Below are 24,091 nucleotides of genomic sequence, written 5' to 3'. Positions count from 1 at the left end.
AAAAAAAAAGTCTACAATAGAGAAGCAGGAAAATACAGCGATCAAGAGCACAGCATAGAGCCAGCAAATCCAGTGGGATCTCAATTCTAGTTCTTTCATGGATAGTAACCTCTCTGTTTCAGAGACCATGTTGTGAAATGGGGATCATACCTCTCTAATATTATAGGGTAAATATAGATCATTAAATGAGTTGTCAGATATAAAACATTTAGATAGGCACATAGTAATAATAATATTATCAAATAAAATTGCCAGCTTATTGAAGTGACCATTTATTTATGTGATTATGTAAATAGATGTGGTGTGACGTGAATTTCCAAATGATATGAAAGAAAAGTAGCTTTTCGTTGCTTCTTTTGGAAATCCAGAAAACCGAGATTTTGAGTGGATAAAAGTACATCGACACTTTCTTAGTTCAAAGAGGTGGTATGTCTTTTAAGAGAGATGAATCAAACTCTAAAAGCTGAGAGGAAGTGAAGAGGAAACAGAGCATAAATAGAAAGTAAACATTAAAAAAAAAAATCTCCTAAGAACTTTTTCCTTCCATTAAAACAGCCTGCTCATTTCAATATGATTAATGTGAGAGCAACTCAGACTATTTCAAAAGAACTAATCAAAAACATTGTCAAAACTCTAACCAAGTACACAATTTCAGGCATTTTAGGTTCTTTAAGAGTATGTTCTGTTTATTGGTTTGTTTTCATGTATGCTTTCAACCTCAGATATAAAATCATAACCTAATACTAATCAACTCTCAGTCATATCTTCTGGGGTAAGTCACCCATGAACTAAATTGACCCTTTGTTCCTGTCCTCAGTTAGTTCTGAAAATAAGTGCTATCACATGGTGTCTGCCCTTCTTACATCTGACTAAGCCAGTGTGGATTTGCCGCCCGGAACCGCAGGACTTTAGACACACCTGCACTAAGGATGCTAAGGATACCTAACTACACCAATGGATTGCACCTGTAGTTCTTCCTCGTTCAAAAACAGGATGTTTTCTTTACAAAACTTCATATGAAAATTTAACAATGCCAATACAAGGATTTCTTTAAAGCGATGACTCGTTTGGTTAAGCTTTAGCCTAATTTTCATTAAAATTTACAGAAAACCATCATTTGAACGGCACACACTTTGAAAATATAACTAGTATACTGTGAGGTTTCATGCTGTACTCAGTACAAAGTTATTTTTTAGTTAAAAAACAAACAAACCAGGAACTACTATAATTTATTACAGAATAAGAGTCCTGGTGTGGCGCAATTAGCAGTCCAGTGCTTATCCTATAGCACCATTCCTTTACATGTAATCAAATGTTGTTGATATGAGATAAAAGTGGAAATAAATCATCAATATCTATTTGAATGACAGGCAGGATGAAATGTTTTCTAAGATAAAGTTCATCTATTTTCTTCTTTCAAAATTCCCAAACTTTTAGAGAGAAGCATCATATTGTTAGTTGTGAAAGGAACTGATGATTCAGGATAACAGTAGCTAACATTGTGAAACTGTGTGTGCTCTCCGCTGTGAAAATCACTGAACAGTTACTATCATATTTCATTTTCTCCTCGTGAACCCATGAAACAGGAACTACTGTTATCCCATCGACAGGTGAGGAAACTGAGAGTCAGAGGGCTTAACAAATTTGTCCAAGGCCACATAACTGGAAGTTGTAGCCATGCCAAGACCCTAACCCTCGGCAATTCAAAAAGCAAAGCATGGGGATATATGCATCTATATCATGATTGGCAGGAAGAGTCTTAGAGCACAGTGGCCTTTGGAAGAAGGAAAGCAATGATGGGGAAGCCCACAAAGATGGAGAAGACCAATGAGAAAGGACTCTGGATGAAACATCAGAAGACCTAGGATCCCTTTCCCAGTGTGAGGAAATATCCCTCTAACCTACAGTATGCAAAACCAAGCTAAACCCACTGCCATCAACTCAATTCTGACTTATAGCGACCCTATAGAGGGTTTCCAGGATTATACATTTTTATGGGCACAGACAGATTCATCTTTCTGTCACAGAGCAGCTGATGGATTTGAACCACCAACTCTGAGGTTGCAGCTCAAGGTCTATAGTATAAGGTTGTGTTAAAAATGAGAATGTCAGAGTGAAAATGAAATTCTAAGAAGTGGGTGGGAATGACTGTACCACTCAAAGAATGTAATCAATGTCATTAAATAGTACATGTAGAAACTATGCCTGTCTTTCTGTGTATATTCTCAACAACAAAAAAATTAAAATTTAGGAGAAAACTCCATAACTCCCAAACACTATTATAAATCAGTATTGGAAAAGTCCTGACAGAACTTAAATGACCTAAATTTAAAAAATTAACATTATCTTCAGGAGCCCTGGGGTGTGGAGCTGTGGGTTAATGAGCTGGATGGACAGCAAGGTTGATTTGAACAGCAAGTCGGTGGTTCAAGCTCACCAGCTGCTCCTCAGAAACCCTATACAGGGTCCCTATGAATTGGAACCGACTTGACAGCAACAATGGCTGTATAATGAAGGCTCCACTATCTGCAAGTACTATACTCACTATAGAAGACACACAAAAAACTGATCTACTGAAAATTGCAATATGATGTTACAGCAACAGAGAGGAAGTTTGCGTGCATGTATGTGTTGAGGGCATGAAAAATCTAAATCCTCACCTCTGTAACAGAAAGTGAATGGCTTAGTCCTCAAGTCAAAACTAGAGAAGAAGAAACTACACTGGAAGCGTGTTTTATTCAGAGACAGGAGGTAAAATGACAAACGGACCAAGTGAAAAACATTAAATGCAATTTCTCTGCATAAGTGGAAAGAGAAGGGAAGAAGGCAAAATAGCTACTGATTTTTGCAAAACACTTTTATTGAAGTACTTGACTCTAAACTGCATGCCTGCATCAATTTGATACCAGTAAAACTGGGAGGAGGGCAAAAAAAGAAAAGCACTCAAAATTTTCTTGTAGTCAACAAATGCAGGCTCCAAAATGATTGAGGAAATCATCTCCACTTTGTTTTTGTTTTTCCTTGTGAATTGAGTGATATTTACATAGAACACTGGTTTTATACTTATCATATCATTGCAATGATTACAATCTCCTCTGTGCATCATCATTCAACAGTATTTGCTTCCATTCCCTCTTTCTTTTGCCGGGGTGGAGGGGGTGGGGATGTACACAAAAACACTATGGAATTTATAATAATTTAAACAACCAAAGGGCACATTCTGCAAGAACTGCCTCCTGGTCACCAACACACAGCCTTTCTCTTTCCACGAGTCTAGAGTCCTCAGCTGATCCCTCTCTCCACGTCCTCATCTCTGCCTCCATCTCTGGTGTCACTGCTACTCTGGATAGGGTCCTGGCATTCTGCTTGTACTCTTCTCCCTTGATGGTCCTAGGGTCCTCTTCACCTCCACTTGGAACCACAATTCTTTTGATTTCACTTCTCTCACTTTAAATGATGGCCTAGTTCTGTATACATAACAATTAACTTCCAAACACAAGGATAAGAAAAGGTCATCCAAAGATGAATGACATATAAACCTCTAATGAGCTCTGGTAGCATAGTGGTTATGAATCGGGCTGCTAACCTCAAGGTCAGCAGTTCAAAACTACCAGCCATTCCGCAGGAGAAAGATGAGGCTTTCTGCTCCCATATAAGATTTACAGCCTTGGAAACCCTGTGCAGGGTCACTATGAGTCGGAACTGATTCCATGGTACTTAACAACAACAACAAGCTTAACTTTACATTATTTGTTCTATAAACTAACATTTTAAAAAAATTTTTATTGTGAATTGAGTGATGATTTACAAACAAGATCATCAGCTTTATATTCAACAAATTATACACTTTGTTTCATCCCAATGCAACACCTTTCCCTACTCTCTCCCTGTGGCTCCCCATCTACACCTTAACAGTTCACAGATTATTCTTGGTGAAAGTTTGTACAACAAAGTGTTGTTATTAGGTCCCAATGAGTGAACTCTAATGCTCTCATTCTCCTGAGACTGGTACCTCCTCACATGTTTAAAGTATATGAGACGAAGTTTCCCCATCCTCTCTTCTAAGAAGCATTCTGACTGTACTGCTTCCAGCACAGATTTGTTTGTTCTCCTGGCAATGCATGGTACTTACAGTATTCTTGGCCAACACCATAACTCAAATGCATCCATTCTTCTATGGTCTTCCTTATTCATCGTCCAACTTTCAAATGCATATGAATCTACTGAAAATACAATAGCTTGGGTCAGGTGCACCTTAGTCCTGCTGCTTCGATGAGTGTTGATTGTAGATCCAAGCAAAATGAAGTCTTTGACAACTTCAATCTGTTCTCCATTTATGATGATGTTATTTATTGGTTCAACTGTGAGAATTTGTTTTCCTTATATCGTGGTACAATCAATACTGCACATTGTAGTCTTCGATCTACATCAACATTTTAAGTCCTCTTTATAGATTTGTTTTAATTTTCTTCAGTCTCAGTCTGAACTGTGTATGAGGAATTGATAGTTTGTTCCACAGTTGGCCTCTGGTCTTGTTTTGTTGATGATACGAAATTTGTCCATTTGCTCTTTCCACAGATATAGACAATTTTATTCCTGTGCATTCCGTTTGGTGAGGTTCACGTGTATAGTTGTGGAAAAGGGTATTTACAATAAATAGGTCATTGGTCTTGCAAAATTCTACCATGTGTTCTCTACAGCATTGTTTGTATCACTAAGGTCATATTTTCCAACTACTGAACCTTCTTCCTCTTTGCTTCCAACTTTCAAATTCCAATTACCAGTAATTATCAATGCATCTTTTTTGCATGCTTTATCAATTTCAGCCTGAGGAAGTTGGTAGAATTCTAAATTTCATCCTCACTGACTTTAGTGTTTGGTGTGTAAATATGATTAGTAGTATTAACTAGTCTTCCTTGTAGGCATATGGATAGCATACCATCACAGATAGCATTATACGCCCAGACAGACCTTGAAATGCTCTTTTGACAATGAATGTGACACCATTTCTCTTCAGTTTTACATTCTTGACATAGTAAGCCATATGGATTCTTAGTAATAAACTACAGCTTGAAATGGTCTGATTCAAAGCAACCAATACCAGTTCATTTCAGCTCACTAATGCCTAGGGTATTAATCTTTTATGAATTCCCTGCACAGCGTCACTATGAGTGGGAACCGACTCCACGGCACATAGCCACCACTATACATATTGTTCAGTGACAATGGTTATAGTTTAACAACGTGGCAGCATTACTTCCATTCTGGTTGCTCCGATTCCATGGTTTTTTTTTTCTCTTTTTATTATCATTTGGGTAGAAGTTTACAGAACAAATTAGTTTTCCATTCACAATTTATACACATTCTGTTTTGTGACATTGCTTCTAGTCCCCTTGATGTAACAGCACCCTTCACACTCTCTCCCTGGGTTTCCATTTCCATTTGTCCTTCGTTCTTGCCCCTTTCTGCCTTCTGAGCTTTTTTGGATGGGTAGATGCTGCCTTCTGAGCTTTTTTGGAGGGGTAGATAGATGTTGCCTTCCTGTTTTAATTTCTGCTTAACTTTTTAGTCCATTTCTTCCCAATATATATATATTTTAATAATATTTGGTTGAGTGAAGCAATTTCTTTAAAATACTTCGATAAAAATGTTCTTATGCACAAGATTTAAGTTTTACCTTGTTAATGAAAATCTACAAATATTTCTGAGGTAAAAAGATATGACAAAGTTTCTGTCCTCAAGGCAGGTGTAATAAAAATAAGTACATTAATAGAATATAGGACAGAATATGGTAAATGCTACAAGAAAGATATAATGGCACAGGTTACTTGAAATTATCGAGCCAAGGAAGATCTGTATGAGGGATTTGAACTTCTCCAAAACTCTAGATTTTCAACTTTCTTTACCTTTATATACTCCAACATCCTAGACCTTGTCGCCACCTGAAATTATTTCATCCTTGAAATCCTGGATGTTGGCACTGTCAGATTATACTCTAGATCTGTTAGGTGAAACCCTACTCCCTGTCCCAAGGGTCTCCCAGGGCAGAAAGGGGAATGTCTGTCCCACTCCCCCAGGGATGGTAAGTGGCTAATCTGATTGGGGGACCTGGTGAGCTCTTTCCACTCCACCTTCACTTGGTGGTGGAAGAATGAATAAGCAGTATTTTAGCTTTTGTTGTTGTTAAGTACCGTTGACTCTATTCTGACCCATAGCGACCCTGTATCGGGTTTCCCAGGAACAGCTGGTGAGCTTGAACCACCGACCTTACAGTTCAAACGGCTTTGCAGTCGCGCGTTAATCTACAGCGCCACACCAGGAATCCTTTTAGCTTTAGGTCTACAAAAATTTACCCGAATCCCATATTGAGTCCCATTCAGTCATTAATAAAGCTGTACCTTACTCCATGTTGTTTCATTCTCAAAAACTGAGACCTCAGAGGGAGAAAGCAGATGAGTTACTGATGCTTCAAACATCCAACAATCCCTTTATCGCTCAGTCCAATGTGCCCTATAACCAACCCATCAACCTTGGGTTAATTTAGCTGGGTTTTTCCTACTCCATCGTAAAAAAAAATCTATATTTTTAGAAATGAAGGACGTCACAAAATTTGATCTTTAATCTTTGGTAGACGCTATTTCCTACCTCAGAAGCCCTAGTTATACTGTGGGTTAGATGTTGGGCTATTAACCACAAGGTCTATGGTTCAAAGCCATCAGCCATCCCACTGTAGAAAGATGAGGCTGTCTGCTCCCCTAACTACCCTAAAGATTTACAGCCTCAAAAAAATCTGTAAAAGATCATCAATGGGTGGCTTGGCTTAGGGGTTTTCTTTACTATTCAGTGATCTTCTGCAGCATCAGTTCTTAGTATCTATAGAAGCTACTCCAAACCTTCTTAAATTCTCACTCATAACAGAGAACCTTGCCTTCAATTTCACTGAGAAAATAGTCCTATTTGGCCTTGAAAGATACAAACTTCTTACCCACACTATAATCTTCTGTTCAATGTTAAACTCTGGTTCCTGGTATACCCTCAGCTTACTCAGGCTGATCCTTCCCCATCAACGAATCCCTCCCTCTCTCTCTCCCAATTCTTTAACTTAGGCTTCTCATACATTTTTTAAAAAACTCATTCTAAAAACAAAGCCAAAGAGCAACAACAAAACCAAACACTCTTCTGGGTTTAACCTTCTTTGAGCTGTACTTTCCTTTAACAAGCTAAGGGTTTAGGAAAATCATCTACCCAGGCGGTCTCTAGTTTCTCACTCTGCACCCACACTGCAGCCTAATGCACCCCACCTACCCTTCCAAGAAAATAGCTCTCATCAATGGACTCGGATGACGCCCACATTTCAGTTCTTGGACTTGAACCTCTCTGCAGCATTTGACATTTAACAACTTCTTTCTTGAAAGTCTCTTCCACTGGATTTTTATAGTATCATTGCCTCCTACTTATCATTTAAATCACAGTTTCACACAAACAACGTTTGTTGTATGTTGTTTCGTACTTCATGATATTCTTTTCATCAGTGCATGACGCTAATTTTTTAAAGTACTCTGATGACTTCTAATTCAGTTTTTTTTACTGTTCCAATGGGTTTAATGCTAAGTCTTTGTTTTGGTGCCTGTTGACATGGAGCTTTGGTTCCCAGCAGTAGATCCTCACCAGTCTACCCTTGAGTTCCAAAACAGTCCCCCCTCCTAGCAGGAGTATTCTTTCCTTGCTTTGTTAATCACTTCCTTCAATGCAGGAAGAAATCACCCAGGAAACAACTCTCACCAGGGCAGGAGAAGCACAGATCTGTGCAATTCCAGCAAGGGAAGCCAGTCAAGCAAGTGAGGCCAGCACATCCCACTGTCTCTCCCAGATCCCCAGCCATCCAGATGCTGGCCACAGGGCAGGAGTGGAAACTGCAAGTACAGAGGGGTCAATGCATCTCTTGTCAGGTCAGCGGGGACCCTGCAGAGCTGGGGGAGTGTGCACCCACACCCGCACTGTCCTGCTGTCTGACTTCGTGTGGGGCCAGCACTGCGGTGCATGTGAGCAGTGGTCCTGTCTATGAGACCTGCCATGCTCAGGTTGTGGCAGGTCAACCTCATGCAGGCCCTCCGCCTGTACTTCCAACATCTCCAGCACAGACCAGCTGCAGACTGCCCCGGGGGAAATGCACAGCCTCAACTGTTTCCGTTTCTACCAACTTTGTACTACCAACTTTGATCCAGACTTCTTGGCCATGGTTTATACCTTTGTTATACAAAGATGATCAAATAAAACATTTTCAGACTACTGAGGCTGAAATTCATTTCTGGAAATGTCATGAGACATATGAGATTTATGCATGGGTGAGCTATGCCATCATTTTGTCATTTCCCCAACCTATTACACGTGTGAGCATGTTATTTACACAGATGCACTATTTTTGAAAATACAGTATACTTCAGGATACTCTCTTAGCCTTGAATGGACAAACCTTAAATTTCTGTACTCTCACATTGTGCTAGTATTGACTGTCCTTTACTGAGCTTTCCCTGGGGATGACTGAGAGGCACACATGTATTCCATGAATTATCCCTTATGTCTATAAATCAGTAAAGCCAAATCTGAAATCATTTGCTTCCTCTCCCACCCCTGCCCCTATCATGGCTCTGTACTCTGTCGTGTACTTCCCCTGTCGTGCCTACAGACGAACCCAACACACTGTCATGGTGGCTTTTAAAGTTGGGGCTAGGACTGACAACGTAGCAAGAGCAACACATCTTGGAAACTCTGGAGAGTATATACTCATAAGAGTCCCCCCTGAGATGCTCTTCCCCAAACTATACTGTGAATATCTTGAAGGAAGTGATATACATTCATTCATCTCTGTATTCCTGGTGCCTAGCACACAGTGGGTGCAAAATTCATGTTTTTGCTTTTAATGAAAGACGTAAAAGCAGTAGGGGATAGCTGAGATGAGTTTTGAAGAATGGGTAGGATTTCAATAGCTATAAATGGGAAATAAATCATTCGAGTTGGAAGGAACAGGCAGAAACTGAAAAATGCTAAACTAGTAGGGTGTATAGGACAAATAACTATGAGAATACTAGAATTCCAAAGCATGAGTTTACAAGACTTTATGCCTCAGCTGGAGGAACAACAGACCTGGCAGGTCTTTTAAGTAGTGTGATTAGTGATTGGAATGGAACAATTGGAACAGAGGAAAACTCTTAAATATCTACCAAATAAATGGTCTAAATGGAAAGAGATGAAGGCCCTAACTATACCAACTGTCTGAACTTCAGGCAACTGGGTAAGTAGAAAATGGATGTTTACAGCTGTTTCTCTTCATTTTGAGTTGTGACCCATCAGCAAATGGAGGTCTTGCGGGCTTTTACTCCCACGGGCTTTACTCCATTCGCGTCATCACGGTCAAGTCTACTTTGATGAGGCAACACTTCCCCAGTCGCATTTTGAGAGCCTTCCAACCTGAGGGACTCATTTTCCGGCACTATATCTGACAAGCGTTTTTCTGCTATTCATAAGGTTTTCAGTGACTATATATTCGGAAGTAGTTCGTCACTCTGTCTTCGTTCGTCACTCTGTCTTCCTAGTCTGTCTTTGAATGGAAGCTCATCTGAAATCTGTCCACCATGGGTGACCCTGCTGGTATTTAAAATACCGGTGGCATAGCTTTCAGAATCACAGCAACTCACAAGCCACCACCACAGTACGACAAACTGACAGATGAGTGGTAGGTAAGAGAAAAGTGAATCATAAACCTTTTGAATAATCAACAACAATGAAATAAACTGAAATATTAAATTTCAAGTAAGAAAAAAAATTTAACACTAAAATTAAAAGGTCTAAGAAGGAAATATTATATATATATATATACTTTTTAAAATATATTTTTAACTCCAGCTTTGCTGAAACAAACAATCATGAATAGTGTTGGGTATCAGGAAACACAATGTATTTATTAGAATTTACTGAGTCTGTAAGGACCGCAATACATGAGATGACACCACAGTTGGGTCACTGGAGAAGTCACCTGTCCACTCTTAGCGTGGCTCATTCTATGTCTTTTGAGTAGGCAGTTATCAGATTATAACCATACCGTAAAGCTGTTGTTAGCATTTTTTGTGCTTGCTTCGGCTACACTGGCATCTGAGAGATCAACTTCATCAAATATCAGAGACTGTTGACGAAAAAGAACACAAAGAGATTAAACAAAAACCTAAGTCAATGTTCCTTGAAACTTTTTTTTTTTTTTTTTTAAACTACCGGGTCATGACTATAACAGTATTTTGGGCATTAGGAATAGAAAAGGAAGAAAAAAAATTAGTAACACGTTGCAAATTCTTTGACGGAGAACTGCATGTGCATCAACTCATCAGTGAATAAAACCATAAAGTGCAACTAACCCATAAGTTTCACATTGTAAGGAACTTCTAAGAACCCAACAGTATTTGTTGAATGCAAATGGTCTCTGCTCTCTGGACCCATAATACGTCAGGGTCTCGAGCTGATTCCGACTCACAGCGATCCTATAGAACAGAGTAGAACTGTCCCATAGGGTTCCTGAGGCTGTAGTCTTTACAGAAGCAGACTACCACATCTTTCGCCCACAGAGCAGCTGGTGGGTTCCAACTGTGTATCTTTTGGTTAACAGTGGAGAGCTTAATTCCTGCACCACCGAGCTTGTTTGCTCCTTTATGAGGAGCCTTCTGAGTGCCTGGCACACACACAACACAGTGTCTCTAAAGAGTACAACAACTCTTCCAAGAAGATGGGGCAACACCATTGTTCAGGGAAAGATTGCTGAGAAATGAGGAGGACCAGTTTTGGCTCAGAATAACATGACAAGCAAGGTATTCTGAACCTTATTTTCCTCATCTATAATTCTCTGTTCAAATGGAATAAAGGCTGTGAAAATATGAGGTAAGGCAAAAAGTATTACTACTAAAGTTCCAGTTCATACATATATGGGTTTATTCCACCCAAAACATGTTTCAGCATGGATCTGTGATCAGTGGATGATCAGTGGATGGCTGTAGGTAAGTTCTCTCAGTAATGCAGTTGTCTTAGTCTCCTTAAGGTGCCTTCAAAAACAGGTCCAATCAAAAGTGGCTTCTGAGGACAAGTTACGCCAGTTAAATTTAAGGCAGAGAAGCCAACTCAGAAGGTTATGGCGACTGTGTTTAGGACTCCAAAGGGGTAATCTTGAGAGATTTTTCTTTGAAGGACACAGGATGATCACAGGAACTTATTAGGAAGAAGTTTTATGAAAATTGAAAACAGCAATGGGGAGAACAAGACCAGGAAAGTTGCATCAAGGAAGGTTTTTCCATCACAACAATGTACCTGCTCATTCTTCGAGGGGAGCAAAAGCTGTCCCGTGAGAATTTCACTGGGAAATCTTATCCCATCTATCCTATAGCCTTGGCCCTTCAGACTTCTTTATGTTCCCATAATTTATTGAAAAAGAACCTAATTTGAGTCCTTTGAGGACACCATAACTGCTGTTTTCACATGGGGTGAATATGAGTGCGGACTTCTTTGAAGAAGGGTTGTTGTTGTGGTTAAGCTGGTAAGGTTGGTTGTTGTTATGTTGTGCTATTAAGCTGGTTCCAACTCATAACAACCCTGTATAAAGCTTCCAAGGTGGTTGGCGGTTAAGTGTTTATCCTAGAGTACCACACACCAAGACTCCCAAGGAAGGGTTAGGGTGATGGAGACACTGCCTTCAGAAGTATATAGACCTAGATGAAGATGTTGAATAATAACAGCTTCACATTTTGACATTTCTGTTTCATAAAGGTTTCTATGATGTTGTAGCAATATTTTCTGACTTACCCTCACCTAACTTATAAATTAATTTAATTTAATAAACAACAAAACTCAGCGGCAAAAAACTCTATAGAAATGGAATTGTTTAAGTGTACAAATTAGAGATGAGGTAATTCTGGTGGATGAATTTATCCTTCCTACTTCCAGTCAGTCATTGAACTGTGGAAAATGGACTCCTCCCCTTCACTTACAGCTTCCAAGTTTTCTGAAGAGTTACTCAAGTCTAGTTCATTCAAACAATCTGACTATAAGATTTGTTCTCTGGCCAGAAAAACTTCCATCACCTTCATCACAAGAGATGACGACACAAATCCTTTTAACATAAGGTAGATTCAGAAGGGTGGAAGGGTGATTTCTTCTGAGGCAAACAACGAAACTCTTTCTCTTGTGACTCACAGAATAATGACAACATGAGGGGCACCTCAGAGAAAACCAAAACCCGGCAGGTGGAGAGAGAGGAGGAAGTCTTTCCGGGGATGGAATGTGAGGGACACCACTGAGCCTGTCTAGCATTCAGTGCTGTCTAGAGAGAGCATGAAAACTAGGAGAACCTGGAGCATTAAGACTTTTTATGTCATGTGGTTAGTAGTCCCACAAGGAGCATAAGAGGTTAAATTCTCCGGTGCTAGTCAAAAGGTCAGAGGTTCTAACCTACTAGCTGCTCTGCTGGGCAAAAGATCTGTTCAACTGCGCCTTTCTCAGCCTAGAAAACCCTATGGGGCATTTCTACTTGGTCCTAGGAGTTGGAATCACCTTGAAGGCACATAACCAGGGTGGACTTTACATTACATTACAATAAGCACTGTAAGCACGGTCTTACTTGTGTCTACGTACTAACTGGTAGTGAACGGTTTCACATTATTTTCGATCCTTGTCAGGGACTGTAAATTTAAAAAGAGGCTTTGCATCTTGAGGCATGTGCTATGGGATTAGGATAGAGACAGATGCCAGCCAGACCTAGAAGCAGAATATTTGATGTGGCAAAAAAAAGTGGAATTGTTCACTACATATTAGTAAGCAAGTACAAGTAGGCCCATGCTTACCCTGCTCATTAGGTAATGCAACACGGCACACAACAATTGTAATACTTCATAGCTGCACAAACTAAGATGCAGACTTTCTTCCTTGTTTGTTTTGACGTCTTGCTGTATAGTGCTACTAATTATATCAGAAATATGCATTTTAAAAAATTACTCATTACACAATGGCATAATGACAAGAATTATTTTGACAAAGTTTATTCTTGAATAGTAAAATATCAGATTTAAATGACAGCTCATCATGATTACAAATTTTCCTCTTAAGAACTGCAGTATTATTATACCTTAATAAATTCAATAGAGACATCTTGTTCAAGTATTATACAAAGATATTTCAATGTCTTTTATTATGAACCGTTAACCTAATTGAGTGATTATTTTGTGTCAGGCACAACACATGCACTTCATGGGAACTGATGTTTTAAGTGCCACTGAATTGGTGCCAACTCACAGGGAACATGTGTAGGGTTACCAAGACTGTAAACTTATTGGGAACAGAAAGCCTTATCTTTCCCCCTCGAAGTGGCTATTGGGTTCGAATCGCCAGCCTTATTAGCATTAGCAGTCCAGTGTGTATCTGCAGAGCCACAGTGCTCCACGTGTGTGTTATTTCTCATTTTAGAAAGACACTGTCTTATTCCCACACATGGTGATCTTATAGGACACAGTAGAACTGTTTCCAACACTAATCTTTACGGAAACACATCTTTTACCCTCTGATCGAATCATGGCTTCAACCTTAAGGAACAAGTCACAAGGGCTTCACCAACTAACTGCAGGAACCAGTCAGTGTGAACTGGTTGAACAGTGTGAACCAGCGTGAACTTCTTAATTCACGTAAATCTCTTCTCAACAGTAAATGCTAACCACATAGGAACATATAAGCCCTGGTAGCATGATGAGTTACAAGCTGGGCTGCTAGCTGCAAAGTCACCAGTTCAAATCTACCAGCTGCTCCCATAAAGATCTACGTACAATCTCATGGTGGCAGAGGCAATGGCATAGAGAGAGACCAGCTGACGGCTCTAGGCCCATGGACTGAGAAAGGCAGTGTGCTTTCAGGCAGGAGGCTGGCTTGCAAAATGTGCCCTTTGTATATATAAACGAATATGTATTGTTTTGTTTTGCATGTGCACATCAAGTATTTTTGTTTTGCTCATTTGTGAAAAATAAGAAAAATCAGGGAAGCCACAGGTTGGAAGCAGGATAACTGTTGTTACTGGGAGAGGCGTATAATCATTGTGATGAAACAAAATGTATGATTGATTGAAAGTAAAGCTGATGATTTTGTCTATTTACCTTGACTCAATTCACAATTAAAAGTTGGAAATATATATAAATATTTCAAAATAAATAAATAAATAAATAAAAGATTTACAATCTCAGCTGCTCTGAGTCGGAACTAACTTGATCACCCCCACCCCCACCACCAGCATACAGGAGAGTACATGAATTCTTGTCTGACTCCAGAACGTGAATTCTTAGAAACTATAGCAATTCTCTCTCCAAAGTCATAGAATTAGTTATTTATAAGGGTAAAAAGTAGTAAGAAAGGAGGAAAAACAAAAATTTGAGTTTTACAGTGGCACAGTGGATGAAGTATTGGGCTGTTACCCAAAAGATTGTTGGCATATCTAATACATTAAATTTAATGTTTCATTTTAATGGAAAGGAAAGAAGAAAGGAAAAAAGCAAATTACACAAAAGCTTAACTGTAAGACTGTCCTTAGGGAACACGTTATGGAATAGGCTCAAACAGAATCCCACAGGATGGGCTCCAAGATGGATTGCACTTATGTTGAATCCAGTATCAGAACAATAATGGAATACGGATCCCCAAGAAAACAACAAACAGCTTACAGCACCAACATTTTCAACCCAACAATAACTGCCAAATATGTGCAATTAGTATTTCCTCTAATTACCTTTGAGTTCTTTGCATAATAAAGGGTGCGGCCTCGAAGTTTGAAGTATCGCTTTTTCCACCTTTGGAAAGAGCTGGTTTGTTTCAATAGTTGTCCCTCTTTAATACTGGTCTGGGGAGAAGCAGAAGCAAAATGACATGATTAAAATAAAATAAAAAAACAAATGAAATTAAAATGATTAAATCCATGTCTGTCTGAGATCAGAGTATAAACTCAACTATTAAAGTATACTGACTCTTATTATCAAGATACAAAATACCTAGAAAAGTTGTTTTCTCTAACAAAGTAATTAAGTTCTGTTAATGTTTATATTTCAGTAAGACATACACTCTAGAGCCCTGCTCTAAGGTTGTTCTCCAGAAAGTGTCATGAGATCACTAGCATTTAATGATGACATCTGATGTGGCATTGTAGTATAAGTACAGGACTGCTAACTGCAAGGTTGGCAGTTCAAACCCACCAGCTGCTCCTTGGAAACCCTATACGGGGACACTATAAGTTGGAACAATAACAACCACCTCAATGTATCTGTCTTATCTTTTGCTGCTTGTGCTTTTGTTAACGTTGTTGTTAAGTGCCGTCAAGTCGGTTCCAACTCACAGTGACCCCATACAGCGTTTCCGAGGAGTAGCTAGTGGGTTTAAACCACCAACCTTTCATTTAGCAGTTCATGCCTATCTTATAGTGCCACACCAGAATTCTGCAAATAGATAAATAGGACCTATGGCTTTATCAACAAAGTGAAGAGATAATCATAGATTGGGAGATATTTGGGTACCATATATCTGATTGGTGTTAGGTGTCATCAAGTTGTTCCCAACTCATAGTGACCCTGTATAGGGGCTAATATCCAAAATATATGAAAATAACAAGAAAACAAACCTTCTACAACTTAATAATAAAAAAGAGAAACAGCCCAATCAAAAAATAGGCCAAGAACATGAACAGTTTACCAAAGACGATATTCAAATGGCCAGCAACACATGGAAAGATGCTTAACATCATCAGTCACTGTTGTGTGGGTCTCTAAGTCCATCAGGATCAATTGTTACTATTATTTTGTACCATTGAGTCAGTTCCAACTCACAGCCATCCTGTCCAGCGCTCCCGAGAACGGCTGGTGAGTGTGAACTGCTGACTTTGAGGTTACTAGTCCAATGCTTAACCTACATCACCACAACCAGGGAAATGCACATCATAACCACACGAACTATCACGTCACCTCCATTTAGAACGGAAATGATCAAAATGTAGAAAACAATGTTGGCAAAGATGTAGATATGCTGAAACCTCATCCGTTGCTGGCAGTAATATAAAAAGGTACATCCACAGTAAAAATCAATTTAGTGGTTTTTCTAAGCAGGAATGAAAACAGAAACCTGTATACCAATGTTCGCTGGAGCATTTTTCACGATGGGCAAAATCAACTGAAATATCCACCAACAAATGAATGGACACACAAAACGTGGCTCATGCATACACTGGAGTATGACCCAGCCACAACGAGAAATCCACGGTATGGATGAACCTTGATAATGTTGTTAAGTGCTGTCAACTCGTTTCCGGCTCACAGTGATCTTGTACAGAGTTTCCGAGGAGAGACTGGTGGGTTTGAACCAGTCCAGTGCCTATCCTACAGCACCACACCAGGAAAACTCTATGTTGAGTGAAATAAGTCATGTATGAGCTCACATAGGATATGCGTAGATACAAAAATCGAAGACTGTCCATGGTTACCAGGGGTGAGAAGGGGACTCCTTGTTTAGGGGGCACTGAATTTATGTAAATGGTGGCTTGATACTTCAGAAAAGGATAGTAACAGGGATTGCACACATGAAGAGTGTTGTGTAATGAATATCACTGCCGCTTACATGCAGAAATTGTTCAACGGGTGGAAGTCTTAGTGTGTATATTTACACCACATACACACAATTAAGGAAGTAAAAATACTTCTGAAACTTCAATACCAAAGACAGAAAGACTTCAAGATGGTTTCCATCACACACTAAAACAGTACGAAGAGGCTTCAAAAAGTCTGTGGAAAAATTACGTTATGTTTTAATTCCATTTTTCTATGAACTTTTGGAAGATGCCCTGGTATGAAGCAAGGCAAACTACTGCAATTCTCTGTGTCCCAGTTTCCTCACCTAAGAAATAAAAAAGGGAAAATTACCAAATTCTCAACCTTGTTACATGTAACTTAACTGTAAAACATGCTTATAAAGTACCTAGCAGTCCTGATGGCATAATGGATAATTATAATTGCTCAGTGGCGAACTGAAAGGTTGGTGGTTCAAACCTACCAGCTGCTGTGTAGAAGACAGTTCTCTAGATCTGCGCCTGTGAGATGATAGCCTAGGAGACCCTAGGGGTAGTTCTACTCTGCCCCATGGGGCCACGATGAGTCAGAGACAACTCTCCAGCATCTAACAACAACAATAAAACACTTAGCACACAAAGTTACAGAAAATATTCAGCAAGTAGCTGAATTATGCTATTAAACTGAGAGAATATGTGCCAGGGCCTAACAGCCGCTCCTCAGAAACTCTATGCAGGATTGTTATGAGTTGAACTGACTCGGTGGCACTGAACAACAGCAAACAAACCTGCTAGTGGAGTGGGTCGTAAGTTAGGTTGCTAACTGCAGGGTCAGCAATTCGAATCTACCAATCACTCCGTGGAAGAAAGATGAGACTTTCTGTTCCTGTAAAGATTTAGTCTCACTGTGTATAGCGACTACTGCCATGAAACTAGAACAGCTTCTGAGGAAAAGTAAGTTAAGTGTTCACAGACCACTGGGAGGGCGAACCACAGCTGGAGTGAGGAGAGTATCAAGTGGTAAAAATTAAGTGAGACATGCTGGCCACAGTGTGCGCTTGTTACTCTAAATGCTAAAAGCTAGAAGAATGTTGGAAGCAGGACAGAGGGAGAAAGGAAGTGAAGAACCCACTAGGAAGTTACTGCAGCAGTTCAAGGGAGACACAGAGTTTGAATTAGGGGTATAGCATCAATCAAGGTGGAAAGAAGTAGAAGAATTTGAAATGTTACTTTGGAATCAAATCTGTTGGACTTGCTGATAGACTTGAAGGGCAAAGGAGAGAAAAGTGCCCAAGAAAATGTCTAAGTAGCATGGGCAACTAGATGCAAAAGACCAAGGGGAAAAGAGGCTGGGAGGAGAGGGTGGGCTGGCTGAACTGAAAAACCAAAACTACAGAGAACCATGACTCAAAAGATTCACTCTTGTTGGATATTCTAATGGGTAGGACGAAAGTTGGCTCTGAAGAGGCAGACTAAGACTACTAACTAGAGCTGTTGTTGTTAACTACTACTAAACAGTTAAACAGGGAGAATCATGAGTTCATTTGAAGTCTCCTTGGAGAACTGCTTTAACCTACTCACATAAGCCCAAAGGAGCTCTAGTAGCGTAGTGGGTTATGAGCTGGGCTGCTAACCACAAGGTCAGCAGTTCGAATCTATCAGCTGCTGTGCAGGAGAAAGATGAGGCTTTCTGCTCCCGTTAAGATTTACAGCCTCAAAAACCCTGGACAGGGTCACTATGAGTCGGAACTGATTCCATGGCACATAACAACAAGAACTATAAAATGAGAGAGCACAGTGGCTCTCTACAATAAACATTGAACAGCAAACCACAAGGTCACTGATTCAAGCCCACCAGCCTTTCCATGTGAGAAAGATGAAGCGTTCTGCTCCCGCAAAATGTAGAGCCTCAAAAATCCTGTACAGGGTTGCTATGAGTCTTAACAGCACTCCACAACAATAACAACTATAAATGGGTTAATTAAATTGATCTCCTTCTAATCAAAAGATATTAGGTATTTTCTAGAACTTTTTTTAGTGTGACTTTTTCACCCAGAAGCACCTGTGTGGTGCAAACAGTTAACATGCTCAGCTGCTAACCAAAATGCTGACCGTTGAAGCCCACCCAAAAGCATCTTGGAAGAAAGGCCTAAAGCTCTACTTCCAAAAATTCAACCACTGAAAACCCTGTGGGACCCAACTCTCCTCTGATGCACATGGAATTATCATAGAATCAACTTGATGGCAGCCAGTTTTCTTTCACTCAGCATGAAGTTATTTTAAAATGCATCAGTTGTGTTGTGCACAGCAATATCATTAGTATTCCACAGTAAGCATGCACCACAATTAGTTTAGCCACTCACCTGTTGATGGATATTTCAAATGCTTCCCATTTTGGGGTTCTCTCTCTCTCTCTCTCTCTCTCTCACACACACACACACACACACACACACACTCACACACACAAGCTGCCATGAGCATTCATGCACAAATATTGTGTGGACATATACTTTTATTTCTCTCGGGTGGCTACCCAGGAGTGTTAATGTCTGAGTCATATGGTAGGTATATGTTTACCTTTTTAAGAAATTGCCAAGCTATTTCTCCTAAACAGTTGTGCCATTTTATATTCCACCAGCAGTGTATGTAAGATCTAGTTGGTCCCATATCCTTGTCAACACTTAGCAAGAGCAGTATTTTTACAGTTTAGCCATTATAATAGGTATGTTGTCGTATCTCATTATGATTTTAATCTGCACTCTTTTAATGACTTAGAAGCATTTTCATATGTTTACTTATTAGTTTCAAATTGTGTATCTTCACTGATGAAAGTATCTGTTCTAACCTCTCACCCATCTTTTAAATGGGGTTGTTTACCTTTTGTAATATTATGTTGTGAGATTTCTTTAGATAAATCTGGATACAAGGTCTTTATCAGCTAGGTGATTTGCAAAAATTCTTAATTTTGATGTAGTTCTATATATCTTTTTTTTTTTTTTCTTTATGAATCACATCATATGTGAGGCATCTTTGCCTAATCCTAAAAAAGGAGCCCTGGTGACACTGTGGATTAGGTGCTGGACTAGTAACTATAAGGTCAGCAGTTGAAACCCACCAGCAACTCTATGGGAGAAAGATGAGGCAGTCTGCTCCCTTAACGATTTACTGTCTCAGAAATCCTGTATGTGTCACTATGAGTCAGAATTGACTCTAATGCAGTGGAGTTTGGTTTTTGCCTAACTCAAGGTCACAAGGACTTTCTCCTATGGAAAGCATTATTTTCATAAGCATGGCTGTCAATCACAGCACAGAACTGAGTCATCTCAATTTTGAGTTGTTTTGCTGAGGATTTCATTTCTATGCTGGTAGTTTGGAAAGTATGAATAGGAATTGTTACCAAGAATATGTGTTCTTAATTGCTAACTCCTACTAAAGGGCTATCAGGAAATGTATAAAGTTTTTAATATATATTTTGCATATCAGTAGTTTCCTGTTTCTGAAATTAGTGAGTTGAGAGAGCGACTATGTAAGCTAAGGAAGACCTCAGGTCTATAATTTGGTTTTTTTCTAATAAACAAATATACAAGCTAAGTTAAATCTTTGCCTTTTCCAAAGCTAGTCACATCTTTTTGGCTAAGTTCAACATTTTTGTGGCCCTCAATCATACATATTTTTGAGACAGATCAAGGAATATTTTTTTAAATCATTTGTTTAAAGTTATTCCAGTTCTTAGTGTAAATTCATACTTAGCTCCAAAATATACCCACTTTGTGATATATTCTCTGAAGACAAAATATCCCATTGTTCATCTGGAGGGTTTAGTCCTCTTGACCCATTTTTTAAAGTATGCACATGTATTATATGCAATGATATCCTAAAAAGCTCTCCCAGGACATGGAGTAAATGTTAACAATGGTGGAGAGTCACACTCTTTCTCAATGGGGTATAACAACATGCCATATCTCACTCAATGGCACCAAGGAGCATTTATCCTCTCTCATTCTCAAACTCTTTCTACAGATCCTTTCCATCCGTGACACCTCTTAGCTTCTCCTTCAATTAAACAACCAACACAACATACTGTTGTTATTAAATGCTGTTGAGTTGCTTCCGACTCATAGCGACTCTGTAGAAGTTTTCCGAGGCACAGCTGGTGGGCGTGAACTGCCGATCTTGTGATTCACAGTCCCGTACTGATCCTACAGCACTAGACCAGAAGTCCACAAACATAATATACTGAGGGTGTTCAAAAATTCACTGGAAAATGGAATGAAAAGATAATGAAATTTTTCCACAAACTATTTGAAGCCACCTCCAACCTCATATGTTTGCTGTAAAACAATGTCTATAGTCTAGTTGCAAGGAAGCTACTCATATCATGCCTTTGCTTCGGAGACTGAAGATACTCTTTTGAGGGGGAGAAAATAATTGTCATGCTGTATGTACTTCATAAAGAAGAGCCTGATGTATTTTGAACACAGAAATGATCACAAAAATTCGAAGATCTTTATTCTGATGACTGAAAAGACATTACATCTTCAAGGAGGAGGAATTCCCGTTCATCACCCAGTTCATAGAGGGTACCCACTGATGAGGTGTTAAGGAGTGGAAGCTGGGTCCAAGGAACCTGGGTTTCAAGCTAGAGCTAAGAACGCAAACAGGGCTTTGCAAAGTTCATTTTAAAATTCCTTTCTCTTTTCATTCTATTTTTCTAAGAACATTCTGTAGTCCTGTTGTACGTCATTCCCATAGACATTACGTTATATAGTTGCCTTAGTAATTAAGGCCCTGAGTCATTCTACCTTCTACCCGAATCACAATGAAACCAGTCACTAACTCCTTTTTGGGCATCGTGGGAGCACCTTCATGCTGCAAGGGGGCAGGGGCGGTCCTTTCTCACCGATTCCCTGGCAGCTTTATAGGGAAGAGGAAGTAATTCTGATGCAGCTTAAAAATGAACAGGAAGGCCACTGGAAAATTAGGAATTCAATCTCAATTTGTTGGGTGTTATTGTTAAGTGCCATTGAGTCAGTTCTGACTCACAGGGATCCTCCAGAGAGTTTCCAAGGAGCTTTGAACCACCAACTTGGTGGTTAGCAGTCCAGTGCTTATCTTACAGCCCCACACCAAGAGTGGTTCTATGTGTCTGTCTCACTGGGCCTCACTATACTCTATCTGCATTCTGTCAAGTCCTTCTCATTTGTCTTCGTACCTCCTAGTGAAGCAAAAATCACCATATAAGGTGCCCCCCCCCAAAAAAAAAGTTTGTGGGAAAATTCCATTGTCTTTTCATTCCATTTTTCCACAGACTTTTTGAATCCAAAGCATTGATTTTATAGAGATTAAAAAAATGTGTTGTGAATTCCAAATAACTGATTCATAAACGAACTTCTGGAACAAAATCTAGCTGTGAGTTGGGGGACTATGTGTAAACAGGAAAAGGGGGAAAGTAACTTCCGGAACAGGATTCTGGAACTCTGTTTAGATACAGAAGCCCTTTTAAGAGTTGATAAAAGTTACTGACCACTGTTTGTCCAGAAACACACAAACACACTAAACTTTAGTAAGGTCACGAACTTACTGGACCCATTGTAGCTAAAAATAATGGGCGCCATGTAAACTAAATTGAATTTTCTTAATGATTGTGTTTGTTTTGTTTTGTTTTTAAATTAGACCTTCATATGGTTATGAGTAGGAAATACTCAGTATGTGTGTGTCTGTGTGTGTTTTAACTTTCTCTTTAGTTAGTTTAACTGTCTGCTACAGCATTTGAAACAGCATAACTTAATATTACTTAAGAGATTGGAAGAGTCTCATTTAAAAGATTTAGGGTCCAACTTTCTGATGGAATTTCAGCAGTAAATAAGTTCTGTTCATAAGCCAAAATTTATCTTAAAACACATAACCATTAACTAATTTGAAAAGTTTAAAATATACTTATGTATTAAATTGGAAAGTTTTATTATTGAAAACACATTACATATTTGCTCTTCCCAAGATCATTAAAGAAAAACATTATGTAATAAAACCGGAAAACATGCCTTAAGAAAAATTAATTTGAACAAAAGCATTCTTTCCTTCCATGCCCATCTCTCAGTGTATCATGCTGTGACGGCTTACATACGGATATGATGCTGTACCACTTCCTTTCAAATACCAACAGGACTACCCTGGGTGGACAGGTTTCAGAACTTCCAGACTAAGACACTAGGAAGAAAGGTATGGTGAAATGCTTCTGGAAATTAGTCAACAAAAACCCTACGCATCACAACTGAGTATTAAGTGGCAAAGCACTACACATTGCTGCAACAGTGGATCCAAACATAGCAACGATGATGTCGATGGTACCAGGCCGGCCACATTTCATGGTATAGCAGATGGGGATTGCCATGAGTTAGAGACAATTCTATGGCAACTAAAAACAACAACTTGTTCCGTCAACATGAAAAAAAAAAAATCCAGTAATTCCATTCGGTATCTTTAACCCTAATTCATTTTAAAACCAAGAATCCAGAAGACAGACATTCAGGATAGCTGATTACAATTCACTAAGGAAGCTCAATTAGCATCAATGAAACCTCAAATAATCAAACAACAGTTCAGAGACTTTTGAATGCTCTGTCCATTTTCATGGTCTGTTGTTTCACAAAGTGTCCACTTGCAACTTACAGAAGGAAAACTGTTTCTTACTACTAGAAAATTCAGCCCACTGCTCTCATAACTGACATGACTGTCATAACTGATAGTCTCATATAAAACTATACAAAGGCCATAGGTAACGTGGGGAGAAAAATATTAAAAACGACAGTAAAAAAAGGAAGGCTCAAAGACTGTATTATAAAATAGTAGTGAATACTTTCTGAGAATTATTCTTAAAAACTTAATGTCAGGGTAACTTTTCTGCAAATAAAAAAGGGAAAGGAAAGAAGTACGAAAGAGTTGGCAATGGCTACTGGTGATGATTGTGTGGCATGGGGGTGTGGTTGGTGTGGTGGGCTGTACATGGAAAAATGATTGAACTGGCAAATGTTTTGTTGTATATGTATTGCTGAAATTAAAAATGCAAAAAAAAAGTCAATAAAAGAAACCAAATGTGGGGGAAAAAACGAATCTCAAACCAACATTTACAATTAAAAAACTCAAAGCATGAGCAAAGAGGCATAAAATTCAAGACTTAATGGCACAGGAAATAAAGATAACACAACTAGAAAGGGATACAAAGGATAAGTTTAAAAATGAAAAGGTTAGAAAAATCGGTTAAATCTCCCAGAAAACCATTGGAATAAGGGACATAATCCCCTATAAAGTATCTTAGTTTAGTGATAGTGACTTAGATTCATTCAGTGATAGGACAGAGATGAACCTATTGAACGTCATGGAGATTTCACTGATCCTGTTCAGAATCGAAGGGTATGGCCTGGCATCCACAGCAGAACAGTTGTTGTGGACAATGAAACAAAGGCTGAGACTATCTTA

At 39.1% G+C, this 24,091-nt stretch overlaps 1 protein-coding gene across 2 annotated transcripts in view; it reads right to left on the bottom strand.

The window, feature by feature from the left end:
- The window catches only part of DGKH (diacylglycerol kinase, eta), a 251,394-nt gene that overhangs the window by 133,309 nt on the left and 93,994 nt on the right, over positions 1 to 24,091 (bottom strand). For both annotated transcript variants that reach the window (XM_006837609.1, XM_006837610.1), the window contains exons 2-3: positions 14,798 to 14,908; positions 10,100 to 10,180 (exon numbers count right to left, since the gene is read on the bottom strand). In XM_006837609.1, coding sequence (XP_006837672.1) covers positions 10,100 to 10,180; positions 14,798 to 14,908 — 192 coding nt within the window. The remainder of the gene's footprint in view (positions 1 to 10,099; positions 10,181 to 14,797; positions 14,909 to 24,091) is intronic.

The sequence above is a fragment of the Chrysochloris asiatica genome, unplaced genomic scaffold (genome assembly GCF_000296735.1).
Source record: "Chrysochloris asiatica unplaced genomic scaffold, ChrAsi1.0 scaffold00022, whole genome shotgun sequence".
NCBI classification, from domain to species: Eukaryota; Metazoa; Chordata; class Mammalia; order Afrosoricida; family Chrysochloridae; genus Chrysochloris; species Chrysochloris asiatica.
Note: the sequence above shows the minus strand (reverse complement) of the source record. Positions and strands in the feature narration are given on the sequence as shown.